The 18,768-nt window shown below is 37.0% G+C and overlaps 4 protein-coding genes and 1 long non-coding RNA gene across 11 annotated transcripts; 3 read left to right on the top strand and 2 right to left on the bottom strand.

Moving 5' to 3' along the window:
- Positions 1–553: 553 nt before the first annotated feature.
- Positions 554–2,810, bottom strand: LOC123987787. 2 transcript variants are annotated; one of them, XR_006829393.1, is made up of 3 exons: positions 2,685–2,810; positions 2,481–2,545; positions 554–2,388 (listed from the first exon to the last, which is right to left on the bottom strand). It is a non-coding gene; the product is annotated as an uncharacterized LOC123987787 (long non-coding RNA). The 2 variants fall into 2 exon arrangements; XR_006829394.1 differs by having other exon boundaries at positions 554–2,408.
- LOC123987785 (abasic site processing protein HMCES) lies at positions 2,487–4,563 on the top strand. 2 transcript variants are annotated; one of them, XM_046285741.1, is made up of 6 exons: positions 2,487–2,625; positions 2,722–2,944; positions 3,148–3,441; positions 3,522–3,629; positions 3,705–3,859; positions 3,976–4,563. In XM_046285741.1, exons 1-6 carry the CDS (start codon positions 2,606–2,608, stop codon positions 4,109–4,111), a joined length of 936 nt encoding a protein of 311 aa, XP_046141697.1. In that variant the 5' UTR covers positions 2,487–2,605; the 3' UTR covers positions 4,112–4,563. The 2 variants fall into 2 exon arrangements, with proteins under 2 accessions (XP_046141697.1, XP_046141696.1); XM_046285740.1 differs by having other exon boundaries at positions 2,489–2,625; positions 3,148–3,459.
- A 92-nt stretch (positions 4,564–4,655) lies between these two features.
- On the top strand, positions 4,656–14,592 carry LOC114882736 (tyrosine-protein phosphatase non-receptor type 1). 5 transcript variants are annotated; one of them, XR_006829390.1, is made up of 9 exons: positions 5,206–5,495; positions 5,990–6,151; positions 6,222–6,487; positions 6,582–6,807; positions 6,882–7,034; positions 7,226–7,394; positions 7,453–7,660; positions 7,734–10,850; positions 10,951–13,321. XR_006829390.1 is itself a non-coding variant. In XM_046285738.1 (9 exons), exons 1-9 carry the CDS (start codon positions 5,391–5,393, stop codon positions 14,346–14,348), a joined length of 1,476 nt encoding a protein of 491 aa, XP_046141694.1. In that variant the 5' UTR covers positions 5,207–5,390; the 3' UTR covers positions 14,349–14,592. The 5 variants fall into 5 exon arrangements, 4 of the variants coding, with proteins under 4 accessions (XP_029055536.2, XP_046141692.1, XP_046141694.1 ...); XM_046285738.1 differs by lacking the exon at positions 10,951–13,321 and adding an exon at positions 14,273–14,592 and having other exon boundaries at positions 5,207–5,495; positions 7,734–7,844; XM_029199703.2 differs by lacking the exon at positions 5,206–5,495 and adding an exon at positions 4,656–5,197 and having other exon boundaries at positions 7,734–13,321.
- Positions 14,593–15,575: 983 nt separating this feature from the next.
- LOC114882479 lies at positions 15,576–18,697 on the bottom strand. Its single transcript, XM_029199374.2, has 3 exons — positions 17,668–18,697; positions 15,732–15,815; positions 15,576–15,668 (listed from the first exon to the last, which is right to left on the bottom strand). Exons 1-2 carry the CDS (start codon positions 18,254–18,256, stop codon positions 15,766–15,768), a joined length of 639 nt encoding a protein of 212 aa, XP_029055207.1. The 5' UTR covers positions 18,257–18,697; the 3' UTR covers positions 15,576–15,668; positions 15,732–15,765.
- On the top strand, positions 15,711–17,285 carry LOC114882532. Its single transcript, XM_029199418.2, has 2 exons — positions 15,711–15,803; positions 16,052–17,285. The coding sequence occupies exons 1-2, from the start codon at positions 15,801–15,803 to the stop codon at positions 16,400–16,402; spliced, it is 354 nt and encodes a 117-aa protein (XP_029055251.1). The 5' UTR covers positions 15,711–15,800; the 3' UTR covers positions 16,403–17,285.
- Positions 18,698–18,768: the final 71 nt, after the last annotated feature.

Consider the following 18,768-nt stretch of genomic DNA (forward strand, 5'->3'; position numbering starts at 1 on the left):
GTCAGAGGGACTCAAACTGAACGAATCCCGCTCGCAGGTGATGACCGTCCGCTTCTGCAGACCGAAACACTCCTCTTTCGCATGAATAAATTGATTTAAGTGGCGTTTGCGATATTATCATCAGCGATTCTCATCGTTAATTCTCGTGACGCTATTATTGCGAGTGTTAGGTAATTTCATTGTCGCAACTGCAACTCGTCGGGAAATGTTCCCGAGTACCATTCGTGCGATTAAATTTATAACAAATTACAGTCTGAAAATTTTCTCAATTATCGAGATCGAAATGATTTTTTTTTTTTGTAGACCTGAGCACCACTGCCTCCTCACTTTCACGTCGTCCGACGTTTCAGAAGGAGACCCGATGAAGGAAGTTGTCACAGCGAGGAAAAGGGTGAAAGAAGAAGGGGAATCGGTCATGCCTACCGGTTGACGTTTACCTTGAGCGATTTCTTGCAGGCTTATTATCTGTTTTTTTCCCTCCCTTACTCGCCTCTTTTTATTTCCTGTCGATCGTCGATCACGGTGCCGCCTCGCATCACCCTAGAACGATGCAGGAAAAAGCGGTTACAAGGTGTTCCAAAGTCTTGTAAAACTTTTAATCGACGTTGTAATAAGATTCGACGTCACCGATGAAGGTAATTGAAAAAGAAGTTGTTATCGTCTAAGAATAAATGAAAAGAAAAAAAAGAAAAAATGAAACTAAGATTAGAAAGAAAAATTTATGATTAATCTTCGAACAACAAAGTAAATAACTTTGGGGTGGGGCAGCAGTGGGGGCAGTCTCGGCTCTAAATGGAATTTCGCGGATGCTTCTTTTGCGGCTGTCGAGTTAGACGATTTCGAGAGACCGGTTTCATCCGCAGGTATTCCTGAACTTGCCGGTCGCTTTCGCGCTCGAACGAGCCTCTAACCACGGGAATAGAAGACCGAGCAGGGCTTTATTACATTCCTTTCGAACGAAAATGAATCGTAATTTATTCCGAACCGGTCGTAGGTGGCTGCGTGTCATTAAGGCGGCGGAAATGATCGTGGATGAATGAACGGCGCGGCGTCCAAGTGGGTGGTTGTAGGTTTGCTTGCTATTACGCTTGAAACAAGAACGAAAGTGAAATGTTTCATGCGAGATTCGGTATCGAAGATGATTTATTCGTTGTTGTTTCAGAAGACGAGTGATCGTCGATGATATAATCGAGGAAAAGATCTGCGGTTAGGACCGAGTAATATTTCCTTATCATTATTGCAGGAGCAAAAAATGCGTCGATTTTCGTACGTATATGGTGCGAAAAATATAGTACTTAGCGCTCGACGCATCAATGTTTGCCGATCAAATATGAGTCAAGAGATTTCTGCGCATACATTTTGCGTTTTAATTTCTGATTCATGCGAATCAATGCGCGGACATGCTTCGCTGTTAGCGTCGCATCAACGGTACAATGAGACAGGATGAGCTGGCGTTCAGGAATTCGGCAGAGATAAAACAGGACTCGGCGCGTCAACGAGGAAGGGTTGGAAGCATCCCTCCCAATTATGCGTGCTTTATCTAGCTTCGAGTGGGCCACGTTGGTCGAAATAATCGTGCCCTCGACATACAGTCGCGTGTAATTCGGACTGGCCTCAATTAGGGGAAGAAATTATCTACCGTTTATCTACACATTTTCTCGGTTAGTCTCTCCCAGAGTTCTTTCAAGAAATAATAATTCATTAAATAATTAATGAGATGCAGACGTATCAAACCACACCCAGGGACGGAACAATGAACAAAGACGGGGGAGAAGGGAGACATTCCTTCTGAACGCGTGCAGACGCATCGAAAATGCACAGAGAACGAACACGATACCTTTAGGATGCTCGCTTTAAACGTGCTAGTTGAAGCATAGTCACTAATTTGCTGTGCTAATGAACTTCGCGGAGAAAAGAATAACTTTTCGCGATTTCTCTTGGTGAGTCAACAAGATGCAGTCTGGAAAACTGTATTTAGCTGGTGCAACGAGAAGCCAATGAAAAGAGCAATATCGAGTCAAGTTGAATCAGATTTCGTACATTACGGAATAAAGTAAATAACATTAAAATATTGGGATTGACATTGAACCAAGAAGATTCGATTATTTAAATCAAACGTTAGTAGAGTCAGTTGTTATCCTCCTTTATGGGGCCCCCAGGGACCGACATCTCTATCCCTTATACCTCAGTAATTAAATTAAATATATAATTCAAAATCGAAATTGGATAAATTATAGAATAACTCAATTGCTTTTTTTAATTTATTTAAAAAAGTATCACGTCCCTGCTATAAGCTAGTTGCTTCGCGCCGAAGCGCTTCAGTCTGTCTTCGGACGTCGAAAGGGTAGGATGTTTTTTTCCCCCTCTCGTTTTCGACAGTAGCTCCATCTATGCAAAAGTGGCGCAAACTACTCAACAACTTACCGATCGATCAGGGGAATACTGGCGCCCCATATGGTAATATAGTGGTAACTACTTACCGACTTACCCCTACGGTCGACCTAACTTCATCTTGGGGTGTCTGGGACCCCCTAAATCATGACCCCTAGAAAAAAACGCATGTCCAGTCTTTTATATCTGTAGTCATTGCTGTGGCGCGAGAAACATGTGTGGTCGAACTGCTTGGTGAGTAATCCGATCACGTAAGTTTAGTAATTAATTCATGACACGCAAACATGATGTACCTTGATCAACGACAAAAATCAACGAATGATTTCACAGTTCCCTGAATCCAGACACTTTGAGTCGTGCATGCGGCTATAAAGACGCAACTGGCAAACAGCCCATAACCTCCTGGGCCAAGAACGACGTTCAGTATACTCCTTCCTGTAACATCGGTCCAAAAGATGTTCTTCCGTGTCTCGTAGCAGGCTCGCATGTCAATCTGGAAGACGAAAGAGCCCTATGCGCTATGTTTTGGAGTATGATTCCGCCTTGGCACGAGGTCAGTGTTTACAAACAAGGTTAAGTTGACGTTTCATAAGTGGGGGACGCTCACGTGGTTGCGATTTAATTGTCAACATACCGTGTTGACGCAAAATGCTACCAGTCAGATGTAAACATACCGAACGTGTGTCACATTACGAGATAACAATACGCTGCCATTTATTGTTATGCTAATAACGAAAGTCGTTTAAAATTTAATAGGGCGACTATAGGAAGTTTAATTTATCAACGCATAACGCGCGGCTGGAGAACATCAAAACTTCTACATTGTATGGCCCACCTCTTCGCAACGGACAAAGATGTGTTGTAGTATGCGAAGGATACTATGAATGGAAGGCTGGAAAGACAAAGAAAGATCCTAAGCAACCGTATTACATTTATGCTACTCAGAAGGAAGGTGTGAGGGCAGATGATCCCACAACATGGAAAGATGAATGGTCAGAAGAGTTGGGTTGGCAGGGATTTAAAATGCTCAAAATGGCAGGGCTATTCAGTGTATTTAAAACTGGAGATGTAAATGCATAATATTAAATGGATAGATTTTAATAGAAGATTGTAAAAGAATTATATTTCAGGGTAAAACAATACACAGTTGTACAGTAATTACAACAAATTCAAACGATGTTATGTCTGGGCTACACGGTCGTGTGCCTGTGTTTCTAACCACAGAAGAAGATATACAGGTAAAAAACGTTAATGTAGGTATAAAAAGTATTAATATTTTCATATATTTCCAACTTTTATTTTGTGGTAATTAGACTTGGCTCAATGAAGATTTATCAGCAGTTGAAGCTGTTGACAAATTAAACAAATTAACGTTATCGCCCGGCGATTTAACTTGGCATACAGTCTCCACTCTTGTAAACAATGTATTATGTAAAAGTGACAATTGCAGAAGAGAGACAAAGCCTTTGTACGTATACATACATGCAGTATCGTGTAATTAATGTTTTACTACTGGAATTATGAACTTGTAATCCCATAGAGAGACATGTCGGACTATTGATTTACTAATTCTATTATGTACAGAGAAGAGAAAAAAACCAACCCTTCTGGTTTTATGGCTTCCTGGCTGCAAAAGGGGTCTACAGAATCAGACAAGAGAAAAAGTACCGAAACTGAAGAAACTGACCAAGTTCCTTCAAAAAGTACAAAGAAAACTTGATTTTCTTTACTGAAACGTTAAACTCAATGTTAAGGGAATTTTTTTACTACAAAAGTACATACAACTATACGATATATACATTCCAGACATTAATTTCCAAATAATTGTATTTATTTATTTAAGTTACGAGGTTTTTATATTTTTGTATTACATCTTTATGTCGCATATATAAGTGATAATATTGAATTTTACTAGATCTCCATATTATAGACATAAAAAATACTATAAGCAACACAAGTTGCATATTCTGTTAACAGTTTTGAGTTATCTATCAGTAATCGTAAAAAGGAATAAAATAATTTCACTGTACCCTTTTTAAACTTAAAATAAGCTTCTTCATAATGAATACTACTCGACAAGTAGTAAGTCTAATTATAGTGGAGTAATATGGTGATGACATTTGTTTTGATTCATGGACATAGTAGTAAGAATAATAAATTCTATGTATATTATAATTTGTATTCATTGTTTTATTGAAATTTCGTATAGTCGTTGATATCGAAGGAATCTGCTGTTACCGTCAGCGTGTATTAGACTGGTGTAGTGCGAAGTATTTCACATTTTCGTACCAGGAAAGAGCAGATGGCGTCCATTTTTTCCCCTTGAAAACAAAGGCACGTCCAATCTTGGTGGATCTGTAGTCAGTGCTCGTATTTCGCGCTGGTTGCAGCGGACAGCAGTGGCGGCGAAGGCGAAGGTGATCGGTGGTGGTTGGGTGCCGCGAGTGGTGCAGTGTGTACAGAATAGAGAGTGGTAGTATACGTACTATCTGGAAAGTTGTGGTTGCGCGTTTTCGTCTCCCGTGCGGCGGGGGCTGCCCTTCGCAAGAATCCGCTTCACGCATGGCACCGCTTCGTGCCTGAGACGCCTTTTTCTCGGAGACAGAGAGAGCAAGATCGTGCGCGGCCGGGGCCCAGCCTCTTCGCGTGCTTCGTCTCGTTTTGCCGTTTTCGAGCGCCGGAGAGACCGAGTCGCGAACGAGCCGACAGAATGACCAGTCAAGAGACGTGCGAACAGGGTATCAGCAACGTAGAAACTGAGTACCACGAGATCAATTCGAAAGAAGCCTGGCCGATCCTGTATCAGGTAAATTCTACGCGTTCCGTGTTTGCGTCTTTACGTCCGGTTTCCGTCGCGAATGTGTCAGTCTGTTACTCATGAATGCAACCGGATTCCGAATTGTTTCACACTGACACGGATGTTAATCGTTTTACCCACGATTAATTCTCCTTCTCTTTTCCTTCAACATTTCTTCGCTCTCCTATTCGTTCGTTAGATTATGCTTGTAACGTGGACACTCCGGCACCCCATCATCTGTCGCGAGATCTCGCGGTACGCTAGTGAATTTTTAACGGTCCCGTTCAATGAGAAACCTGTGCAGCGTGTATGTCACAACTACTATCGCCGTTTCATTTATTTATCATCCAGGCTCGTTACAGTGGCGTTCAACTTCCTTCGTGAAATTTTTTTACCCGATAACGCGTGTTCGATTAATTTATGTTCCATGGATAAATTTGATTTACTACACTACGATGCGATTCGATACGATAATAAAGCCAGAAGTTGTTCAGCGGCGTTTCTTCTTTTATCTCTTAATCACGCACATTCCCTTTTATTCTGCTATTTACAATGCACGGATTGTTTCCTTAATTTCCAAGTATCCTCTTAATTTCTCGGAAAGCGATTTTCACAGAAATATGTTAAATGCAGCATAGAGTATATGTTGTGATTCTGTAGTCAAGGTCAAATGTCTCTTGGGTTCAAAATATACATGATAGATATATATGTATATCTAGTGGTTTTATTTGTATTAATAAGCAGACATCTGACATTTGTCTACCAAGTATTAGATAAAATTTATTTTAATAAATTTTCCAGCATATACGCAATGAATGCAGCAATTTCTCTTATACGTCTAACGAATCGAGGAAGCCACAGAACAAAAATTTAAATCGTTATAGAGATGTTTTGCCGTACGACCATAGTAGGATTGTCCTTAAAAGGGGTCCATGCGATTACATTAATGCTAACCTCATACAGGTAATTATTACATTGAAATATGTAACGTATATCTAAAGAAAATATGGTAATAGATTTGATTTTATTGTAGGTAGATCGTGCTCACAGACAATACATCCTTACTCAAGGACCATTGGAAAATACTGCTGGCCACTTTTGGCTAATGGTATGGGAGCAAAATTCTAAAGCGGTGTTAATGTTAAATAAAATAATTGAAAAGAATCATGTTAAGTGTTATCAGTATTGGCCTCTGGGTGATTCAGAGAATAATAATACTATGATGTTTCCGGATGTTGGTTTAAAAGTAACATTTGTCAGCAAAACAGAATCATCGGATTATACGACTAGAGTATTAAAGTATGGGAAAAATAAGGAATAAGAGTGAAAAAATTTCTCTTATGGAAGAGCACGTTTGAAACAATAATTAATACGATATTTATATTTTATACAGATTAACTGATTTGGAAACAAATGAAAGTAGAGAAATATTACATTTTCATTATACCACTTGGCCAGATTTTGGAGTACCGCAAAGTCCAACAGCATTTTTATCCTTCTTAACGCATGTTAGGCAGTCGGGTGCGTTAGATCAAAATGTTGGCCCTCCTGTGGTGCATTGCTCGGCAGGAATTGGAAGATCGGGGACATTTTGTTTAGTGGATACCTGCCTTGTTTTGGTAGGTATTACGTCTGTTAAAAGAAGAAGGTAAAAATATGAGAGTAAAACAACTTGCTCGTTATTTGATTACAGATCGGAGAAAATGGGTTGAATTCTGTAAATGTTAGAGATATACTGATCGAAATGAGAAGATATAGAATGGGTTTAATCCAAACACCGGGTCAACTTAGATTTTCGTATGCTGCTATCATTGAAGGGGCAAAACAATTACTGTCCAACAACGTGGTAACTAATACCAATTCACAGTGGTACAATGTTATTAGTTTCTTTTTATTTCGAATTAAATTAAAAAATGAATTTTGAAATGTCTGTTATCCTCTATTACGGAAAAATTGTATTTCGTTTAAATTAATAACATTGCGCTGCTGTGGTGTACTATAATCTTTGGCTTCCGTTAACTTTTTCACATTTTACAGAACATTAATAATGAGGTGGTAACAAATCACTACGACGTGGTAAGTAATCTTAATAATTCAACAGTGGAAGAAGAGGATGAACCACCTCCTTTGCCTCCTCCGAGAGGTGAATCTTTAACGCGTAGCATGATGGCAGATTTAACTTCAAATCCAGTAACTAATAAAAATGGTAAGTATGAGAAAATTAAACAGTCTTCGGGATATAACTATGCCCTGTTTAATATTAGATGAATTGGGTGGACCGCCTGATAAACCGTTACCCAGAGAGCCATCAGCTCCCACAGAAACCTCTACCAGTTCACCAGTTGCAAACTCTACAATAATTACAAACAATTTACACGAAAAGAACTCTGACGGTGTTGTAGTGCCTAATGAAAACACCAGTGACGGTGAAAACTCTTTACAAACAATTAGCCCTCCGTCCAGTCCCGATACGTAAGTTAATTTAAGTCGCGATCGGATGTTTCGACGTTGACTCCTCTTAATGACGTTTATGTTCTTTCAATAGGAAAAACGAAGTACGTCATCGTAATAAAGAGAAGAAGGAACGTTTGGCAGCGCAAGTACGAGAGATGAAACGTCGACAAAAGGAAACAGAAGAATGGCAGAAACTCAAGAGGTCATTATTTAAGCCCCTTTCAATAGGCATAGGCGCCGCAATTGTTGGTGGGGGTATTATAGCAATCTGTGGCTATTTGTATATGCGTGGTTAGGACAGAATTGTTTCTATGTCACATGTGTACATGGACCTTCGCGTTAACAGTGATAATAGGTGATTCGCACATTCAAGAATAGTTACTTTCGTCATGAAATATTTAACAGTTTCATTGCACGCGTCATTGATTGCCATTGATCGAAAGAGTAATTAATCAGGAACGAAGTATTTGTTGTTACGTAATTTGAAGCGAAACAGCCATCACGAGCCGTTGTATCAGTAAGAGACAATTAAGGAGAGACACCGGTTAACAAAGAAACGTTAAAGAGAAGTAACTTATTCTAACGAAGTGCATTTGTAAAGGACATTGTTGCACGACAAAGAAGCTACAAACGATAAAAAAAAAGAAAAGAAAAGAAATGGGTACTTTTATGATGACAGAGAATGAAAGAGAAACGGAAATATTCAATTTGTATTTTTATATTGTGATTCACTCAATGAGTATGTAGAATACTAGAAAGTACACATTCTTTTGAAAATCTATTGATTAGGTTCCCTTGAAAGTCGCAGTTCACGAAGTGAGTAGATTCTTTGGTAATCGTATTTCCAATTTGTAGAATAAGAAGTGCATTGAGTTAGATTTTTACCTTGTGACCTTTTTTTTTTAAATCCTAATCAGAAAAATATAGGATATGTTTTTTATTTGTTAGAGAATGTTAATAATTGTGTGTCTTGTAAATTAGAAGAGAAAAGAAGGCACGTGTAAAAATCTAATACGAAGGATGAATCAATGTCTTCTTATTCGTATATTGTAATAACTGTAGGTTTTCATATATGTTAGGTATTACACGTCAAATGGGTGCATAACGTTCCAATAAGTAAAATCAATGATTTACTTTTAGAGAGACAAACGCAAGTATTAATTTGCCTCTTTTTTTCTTTTTTTTAAATTTTTCAATCACTTAAATAGATTTAGTGCTTTTTCTATTTATAATTCATTGCTATTCGACGTTTAATTCAATAATTTTAATAACCATTTTAAGAACAAACGAGACGAGTCTCTTCGATTCTTTTTCTTCGGTGAATAATTCTCGAATAAATTAGTCTTACTGTTAGCAATTGTTCAGGGTACCAAAATCATTCTCCTAGAGTTAATAAGCACCCGATTCCCTTGCTAGGATCTAACGAGTATATTCGTGATAGGCGTAGAAAGAAATGTTAACAATCTTAATTATAGTACACCATGTAAATGTTTTTATAAAATAACTTGCCCATCGAAGTAGAGTCCATTCTTCTATAGAACATTCACGATCAGGTGAAATGGATTATTAGAGTTAGCATAAGTCATGCTTGTGACGTACCATATGGCCCATTTCTTGATGTTGTTTACTTAGAATCATTTAATTCGTTTAGAACTTGTTCCTTGGGCTGTTGGTAAACGACAACTAAATCTTTTTCACTTTCTTCTATGAACAAACCCAATTGACCGAGACATTTCGTTTAAATGGCAATTTGTGCCTTCGATTCTGTGTACTTGGTAATATTTCACGCAAGTCTCTTTAAAGGAGTTTTTCTTTTTCGTTACATGCCTGGTATACAGAAGACTAATAATAATGAATTTCGCAACGTATTGAAGTAATTAGCAACGACTTAAAAATAATTAACTTGCCGTGCTCATCACACTGTTCTCACGCGACTGCATATTATTTGTCTGTTAATTTTTGTGATGGAGTAATCCATATATAGTAGGTGCCAAACGATAAGAAGCCAACAAGAATTTTGTATGCCATGCATAAAGTAGATGCATAGAAATTGGAATCAGTTTCTGACGTTAGCCTTGATACTGGGAGGTAACGATGTTTTAAGTACCAAGTACCGTATTAACTAATTCTTGAGAATTAGTTGATGATTCGTAGGAACTTCCTCGCATTCTTAAAGATGAGAAAAAGCATAGAATTATTGATAATAATTCTATTAGCTTGATCTAAAGGTACTTGATACTGTTCATCGGATGTTGATATTTTCTGTACAACCTGGAGGTGTAAAGTATCAAGGTTGATATCAAAAATTGATTCTGATCAGAACGTGTTAAATTCATGAACCATGTCATGGTTGCGTTAGTAGATTTTATTTTGTACACTTTTAACCCTCTTCACAGAGCGTGTTTCTGCACATCGATCAGCTCAGCATCTTAGCGAGTAGAGTTTAAGACACTTAAAAGAGCCGAGGGGAACAGAAACAGGGGGTTAAAAGAGCCAATCTCTGATATGCTAACTCCAACTGACTTGCTCAATGGTAACATGTTTAATTACACGTTGAGCATCGTGGAAAGACTGAATATACGTCTAATTGCTTCTAGAAGAAGCAGAGTTGAACAAAAAAAAAATGAGAAAAAGAAAAAAAAAGTTAAATCTGTACTCTTTAAGTCGAGCTTTTATGTAAGTCACGATCGTCAAAAAGAAACAAACGAAAAAAAAAAATTGAGAAGAGAAGACTTGGATCGTGTTCCAAAAGAAAAAAAAAAGAAAAGAAAAATGCAGTTTGCGTTTCGATATTTCTTCAGAAGAAAATGCACGTGATGGGCAAACGTATTTTGTACTTTTTTGTACGTCGTTGGCTCTAAATTTGGAATACGATCTTCAAACAAAAAAAAAAAAAAAAAGAAAACGAGACATTTCGGGTACGTGTTATTGCATTAAATATGCGTCCGTGTAATTCGTTATCTTAGAGATGCATTATGTTAACATGTTCGAATTTAATACAGTATTCTGTCGTCGGGTACAGTTGTTCACCTGTGTATGCACCAATTGTATATCTCGTTACCTGATTTTTCGTCTAGACTATGTTTTGTGTAACTAGAGGAGTGTCCGTGTTGGACGAATTCTCTGCTACGTTCGAGAAGGTGCGAAAAAGGATAAAATGGTCAGAAATTTAGCCTCTGAACAGAGGGGAACAACAAGAACAACAAGTGTACGTGCCTTCATTTAGAGCGATCTCGTTCAACGAAAGAGATGCTAGCGTTCCTACAGAAAATCAACAAATTCGCTATTTTTTATATTTTGCTTTTTAGAGACACACCGTTGAAATACCTTCAGGATGTCGCGAGGATAATTGGGTTCTTGCGGTTGAAACTGTTGAGAGGCTTCTGGATATTGGAATAAACGTTTCATCCATGCAGCAGCTGGATTCAGTACAATGGACGCATTGAGAAATTAAGGTTCTGAGGATGAGATCTTGTTTATCGAATGTCCTGGTAAACTGTTATTTGCATTTCTATATTGCATTGTGGCATTTAGAGTTCTGAGGATACTCTAAATGGAACAACTCAATTGGAATTCTAAATGTATTAGCTTGTTCTGTATCAAATGATCAATTTTTAAACATAGAAAGTCTGAGTTAAGATTTAATAAGCTTTCAAGCTTCAAATTGACACGGTATAAGTGTGTGTCCCAAAACCGTTCATTTGATATATGCAACAAACTAATAGAATGTAATCATAGTTTCCTCAGTTTGTGAATAATAACCGCAATGTTCCACTTAAGCTTATGAAAGTACTTTGAATTCTCAATGTTCCTAGATCGCTGTATGGATGATCCAATATATCCAAGATAGTATTAATGTGTCTTCAAAAAGAAAAAGAAACAAAAAAGTGACATTCCAAAGGGACACAGTATGTAATCAGGAAGCCTTGAACAGTTCGAGTCAACTTGATCGAAGAGTCAATTACAGAATGAAATTCGTTCGTGGCTAGTCTTTCAGTAAGAGACGTTCGTTCCTAATGAAGGTGGTTGCACGAGTTTGCCCAGATATTGAATAACCGTAAACAATAGAAGGATGAACGAACAATTCACCTTGAAAGAACTCCCCTGTTGTCGTTGATCACGGGAAAACTTCCTGACGAGAATGAGAGAGTGCGTGTGAGAGGAAAGGCTTATTCTCGAGAACTAGAATCCACGAAAGACACGGTGCTAACTTAAAGTTCCAGAACCACGAGAAGAAAGAAAAAGAAAAAAAAAGGGAAGAAGCGTAAAATATATATATATATATACATATATATATAAAACACGCTTTGATTGAATGCGTGAGAGAGCGAGAGAGAGGGAGAGAATGAGCGTAATAAAGAAAGAAGAGAATGATTGTTCTAAAAGAAAAAAAAAAGAAATATTATGAAGAAATCGAACGATCGAACACGAAAGAAGAAGACGAAGAGGGGAGGCTTTTGTACGCAAGTTTCTGTTCTCTCCACCCCCCGGTATACAAATATATTCTCACCGTACTAGCGTTCTAAACTACAAGGAACCGCAGAAACATAGCTAAGTGCCTACTCGTACGAAACAAACGGAAGGGATCGAAATGGGAACCACATCGAGAATACGACCGATAATAGCGTTAATAATTACAATAACGTAAAACAAAATCCTCGCCTTTTGGAAGAGCGTAGCCATCGAGCAAGTGAATCCTTTACCATCCGACAATATGCATACATACATACATACATACATACATACATACATATTATTATTATATGTTAATAGATATTATCGTTCCAGTAAGTCTGTTATCATATAATTGTCGAACGATCGAATCAATGGATACGTTTCAATTGAATAACAAGAATGTTTTTTAATGCAATTAATGCATTTGGTAGAAGGTGTTAGATGCAATAGTTTGTAAAGCTAACATTCTTGATACGTTCTGTCGGTTCGATCGACAATTTGTGGCAGATAGATTTACCTAAAAAGCTAAGGATCGAGTTACGCGTGCGAGAAGCGAAAGAAAATCAGAAATAGAAACGAAAGAAGAACATGGATCGAAAGTGTCACGATTGAATTCAGCTTGATAATTTTCAAGTTCGAATGGTTAATGATAGGAAAGTTACTTCTCTACGAAGTCAGATTGCATCTCCTTGCGACTCGACTTAAGCACAGTTAACTATATTCGCAAAAAATAAAAGATTGTAGCGTCGTAGAAGCGTATCGAATGCGGTGTTTGAAATAATGTAACAGCTGAACACGAGCGGTAGAATTTAGAAAGAAAAGAATCTAGAAACGAAGGGGCTAAAGAAGTGAACTGAAAGGAATAAAAAAAAAAAAAAAGAGAGAGTTTCATCTTTTGATCTCTCTTCAAGTTGGCTTCTTAGACAGAAGGTCATTTCGCTTCTTCACCCGTTAGAGAAAGAATAGATCCAAATCGAAGTAACTACGGATAGAATAATGAACGATTTGCATGTAATACAATGTTATTTACACGAACCGGAACGAAAGAGAGCGAGAAAGAGAAAAAAAGAAACAATGAATTGTGCGGTGAACTCGATGCCCTCACGACGCATACATTTTTCTTTCTTTCTTTTTTTTTCCACTCGCAAAATGTAGTAAGACTCGTAGACGAGGTTCCCCGATTGCATATTTAGATCGATCAATACAGGAAAGGATTTTTTCGTACTTTCCAACTTTTTTTTATTCCACTCTATCCCCTTTGTTTAACTAACGCGATCGAACGACTGTTTTCAGATTATTAAATTTGCCCCAGTTGAATGTTCAATTTTTCACGAGTAATCAAGGTAACAGAAGAAATTTATTTGAGAAATTTTTGAGCAAATTTAATATCACGACAGGTCGATCGATCCATCCGCCCGTGACTTTCACCTAACAATTCTAATGTCTGTCTCGATCCCGCCACATTAAGGCCACGGATACATTAGCAAAGCGATGAGTGATTAATGAAAAATGTAAGTTAATTTAAGCGTTGGATTGCGATAGTCAGTCTCTGTTTGCAATTACTATGAAAATGCATTTGCTAGAAATATCTGTGTCACCTCGTCGTTCTCCAATGTAGTCGTGGCCTATCACCTCTGACCTCAGAGACCTCGTGTTTCTAACAACAATGATATTAGATTGTTGCACATCAAATAGCTGATTTCTAAGCACAGAGAGTCTGACATGATTTCATGACACAAAAGTAGTACAAAATAACACTTGTGGCATAAAGTTTAATGAAACTTACTACATCAACGGTTCATCAATTATTTTTCAATAGAAAATGATTGATTCTCTATTGAAGTCAATCAATTTACAGCTGGAAATAGAATTATGCTAGCTAGTTGTAAATTTTTACTGTTACTTTTATGTTATTTAATCGTGTCAGTCTTTCTATGTGTCTATCAAAATGAGTCATTTGATAAGTAACAACTTAATATGTACTACTAATCCATTTGTTAACACATTCGGTGCCGCTCACGTGACATCGCGTGCAATGTCCATACTGTTTAAAGGCGGTGGCACACAGTAATTGAATCGACTCGTTTTCCGAGCTGGCATCGAATGTGTTTTAATATTCTCGTACTTATTCATCCCAGCAGCCACGAAATACCCTCATCTGGTGATTTCTTTCAGATCTAAAAGCGAAACTACTCCTACTACTACCGAAAGCAGCGAAACTGTGCACGAAGAAGCCGAGCCTGAGATCTAATATATCCTAAGAGTCGCGCGTGACAAGATTGAAAAACAGACACACACACACACACACATACACGACAAACAGTGAAAAGAACAAACTAAAATGAACCAAAAAAATTAAAGAAAGAGGAAACGGTTCCCTTTGTTCCTCTATTCGTTTTTACACGAACAATAATCGTATAAAAGCGAACAGCTTTATTATTTATTCGACAAGATGAGAATGATTAAGTGAAAATAAATCGATTTTGTTTGGTAAATACCTTGATTCAACATTTGATTCGATAATTTCAAAAACCGAAGATGCACGATTTTCTAAGATTCATCCTTTCCCTGTTTTTATTCGAAGAACATATTCTCTCCTTCGTTGATGAAAAATGCGTAGAAAACCTTGAATAAATTGAAATTCTCTCAGTAAAAGTTTTGACTAATTATTAAAAAAGAAAAAAAGAATAATCAATGTTCAAATGTTAAGCTTTCAATTTTTTTACTTTATACTATTAATTTGTTAAAATACTTTATATAGAATTTGAATATATATCAGTAGTAGGTGCTTCTATAGCACTTTTCTAATTATTATTTCAAAATATATTTCTAACGTTATCGACTAAAGTACTATTGATATTCAAATAGAAATACTTTGACATACAGTGGTATTAACAAACGGGATTAATTAACGCTTTATGCAATCGTAGCGTTAATTAAAAGAAGTTAGTTCGTTCTAATTTCGCTCGAGAATATCTTATATCTAAAAAAGCAATATATAAATTCGTGCTTTAATCAATTAAAATTCTGATAAGCATTTCTAATTATCTACCTCAATACAGAATTTTGCACCAGTATATCCACCAATAATCTACAAACATACTAAACTAAAATAATATAATAGCAACAAATTGTTTACGTATAAACTGATTGACGTTGGTTACGCAGATTCTTCTTCATTTCTTCTTAAAATATTACCAAGTGTATTACAGCAGAACGCGATGATCTATTTTAAGAAACAAACTCGTGAGTAATAAATGGTACGTCGTAGTATTTTTTTTACCAAGCTTGTATTTGATCGGTGCAATTGACGTGAAACGCGAACCACGTCAAGATCCACGCCTACTCCCTGTGCATCCTGTGATCTCGGGGTCATAGATGAGGTAAAAAAAAACAAACTGCAGAGGATTCATCGATGTTTCTGGTTTACCAGGTCAGTTATCACCTGGTACGATACGTCACTATACGATTAGCGTGGCCCCGTTTGACGCCATTGTTTCGTATAAATGCTGGAAGGATGGTTTGCTGGGCACAAAGTAGCTACCGAGCAGTTCCGCGAATCTAACAGCTCCTGTTGGAACATCGTGATCAGTCAAAGATACTTTCGTGGATATTCTATCCGTTCATAACTTACGAGAGGCTGCTGTTTCAGATCATCGGAATCATCTTCAATTGTCCTTCGAGAGATTAACTTGGTGCAAAGATGGTAAGGTGGTACCTGAAATTCATAGATAAGCGTTAGATTGATTTTTTCTGCTGTAAAGGCTTTAAAATTCTTGTTAATATCATCTTTTAAAAGTGAGAAGTGATAGTTGATTAAAAGCGATAGTACAATTATAATGGTTTAGTAATTTCATATTAATTGTATCTGCACGCCTATAATTAATTCATTAGTTAATTACATAGATTTTACAAAGATCACACGAGAATCACAAATTGATTTTCTTCTTTCAGACTCCCCTTGCGATCGCCTTCTTCCTGGCGCTCTTCGGCTCCTCCATCGCACTTCCGGTCAAGCCCGACAGCAAGCTTGGTCCCGTTGTTAGAATTCCGATCCTCCTCGAGGATTTCAACGACGAATCATCTCCAGCGCTTTATACTCTTCTCTTAAGCAAATTGAACGAGCCGGAGAATATTATTGATGATAAGCTGATCGAAAAACGAGAAGCAAAGGAAGAGGAACAGCAGGATGATCTTGAGACTGCAGCTGGTAACTACGCTCTGCGGCCACTGTTCGTTTATAGACAACAATTAGCGTACAGACAACGCGTCAGGGACGCTTATCGTCGCAGGAATGGCTTCTGAAACGTTAAGGACATCGCCTGTGTTGCTGACAACCAGACAACCAAGAGGACAATGATTTGGAAAGTAAAAAGGACACGCGCGATTCGCATTCCATCGACGAGATACGTTTCTTCCAGCGATTCGTTTAATTTTATATTTATGGTCATTTCGTCGGAGGAGTGTCTTTGAATTCTTTCTCTGGGATCGATAAAATTGTCAGAGAAAAAGAAAAATCTGAATATGAAGATTAAAATTTTAAAAGAATCTTATAAAAGATGGAAAAGTAAGACTTCATTAAAGTCAAAAGAAGGAAGATACAAGTATCCTTTTACAGAAGGATATTGAAGATTCTTTAATGAGATTAAACTATCCAATTTTTGAAGATGAACTTCACTCAGAAATACGATAGATAAATTATAAACATTGATTGCAAAACTGTAAGAAAAGAAGAAGTACCACCGGAGACGGAAATAGACCGGTTTTGAGAAAGGCTGTGCCATTTAGTAATCTTGTTAATGAACAAGCTGTAAATAGCAGACCTGTTAATTAACAAACAAACCACGTGCACGTCGTTTCAATAACAAAATAACAACATCCTCGATGTTTATTAATAGCTTGTCAAGTAATTTAAGTAACTTGAATAATTTTGCAAAGTTAAGTTAATCTAAGACAACGATTAGTATTTTATTATTCTTGTTATTAATTTATAATAATGAATGAGAGCACGAGTGACAATGTACGTATTTTAATACTCTAATGTTTAAGGAGACGAAAAGCTACTCACCAAAGCAAGCATCGTTAATGATACAAACAAATATTGTTAATTTAAAATCGTTTTTGTTTTTTATGTATGCTATTTACTATGAATTTCTTAAAATAACCAAAATAAACATGTGAACTCTTTCATCCTTGATTTATTGTAAACATTCGTTAGTCATACGTTTATAATTAGTATAAGACAAAGTTAGGCACTTTTTTTTAAATGAAAAATTGAGTATTGGAGATAAAGCGTTATTTTCTTCATCAAATAACACTTTATTTTAAATAATTGCTTGTTCAAGTAATACTGTAATTAAAAAGATAAAATAATGATCTTTTAATTGCACGAACTTTAAATAACGAACTGACTTATAGCGAGTCACTCTATTCTATGAAGGAATATTACTTCCCAGGAAATATGGGAATGTTTATGAAATCACGAGGTGGTTTTCGTTCATGGCTGGACCAATATCTTCTGTTGATGGGCTGACGATACCAATATGGATGTGTTCTATAACGATATTCACCTTCTTCTAAAGATTCTCCTGATTCTCCATTTCTTTTTTCACGAACCTCCTCCTGCATTGAACTCGTTCCATCATGTTCCAGTTGTATAGAGGACTCGTGTGATGGGTCATTATCTTCATCAGTGTCATTATAATCGCTTTGACCTTCGTCTGAATTTTTAGTTTGAGCAGATTCATTAGAATTTCCATCTTGAGCAGTTTCATCTGAATTTTGATCTTGAGCATCATCAGCATCTCTTCTAATACGACCCCAGGGTTCAAGAAACATTTCTTGAAGTGTCTCTTCAAGTCTGCTTGATGTCTGATTGGTATCTGTAGAATTCACAGCGTTCATTGCAGAAGGCTCACGTTTGGGACGTGTCTCTATTGTTAATTCAAAAGGTTCTCCCAAATTAATTGTTGAATTTACTTCATTTTTAGTAGTATTTAATTCTGTATCATTAATGTTGCTTATTATGTGCATAAGAAATTCGGTATCAATATCAGTGACATCTGAAGACTGCGGTGTTGTTTCCAAACTTTTGCATTCAGTTTGCAATATAATCTTCAATAACAAAATCAAGTTGAAAAGAAGCACCGAAGACACCATTTTTTTTTATTATAGAATCACTCAAGTAGTAAATTTCAAGAAATCCTGAATGTAGAGCTTTGGATGTCAATGGAAAACTAAGAATGCAGAATATATTGGTCCCTCTTTTATAGCTCGGGTTATGCAGAAGTTGCTAAATCGGTCGCTAAACATTTCAATATTGTTAGCGACCTACTAACTACGAACTTAGTCCCGGAAGAATTTTAACGCGATCCAGAACTGTTAGTATGCTTTGAGTGCAAGAATTCGAGAAGAGAAGAGGTTGTTGAAGAATCTTCGAATACCGTAACATGGATTTTCCATAGCATTATAACGCTCTATTATAATAGTGCCGTAAAACACGTAGAGTTATAAAATACTATCAGAATAGTAGTATCAAGGAGCAATCAGAAACGACAAATCGAAGACGAAACAAGCAGGTTCAAGGTACAATTTGTTAAAGTGGTGTACCGCAAGGTTGATACTCACGTCTGTTAGCAGGACAATGATAATTCTTTCGGTAGCTGGTATAA

The sequence above is a fragment of the Osmia bicornis genome, chromosome 5 (genome assembly GCF_907164935.1).
Source record: "Osmia bicornis bicornis chromosome 5, iOsmBic2.1, whole genome shotgun sequence".
In the NCBI taxonomy this organism is placed as follows: domain Eukaryota; kingdom Metazoa; phylum Arthropoda; class Insecta; order Hymenoptera; family Megachilidae; genus Osmia; species Osmia bicornis.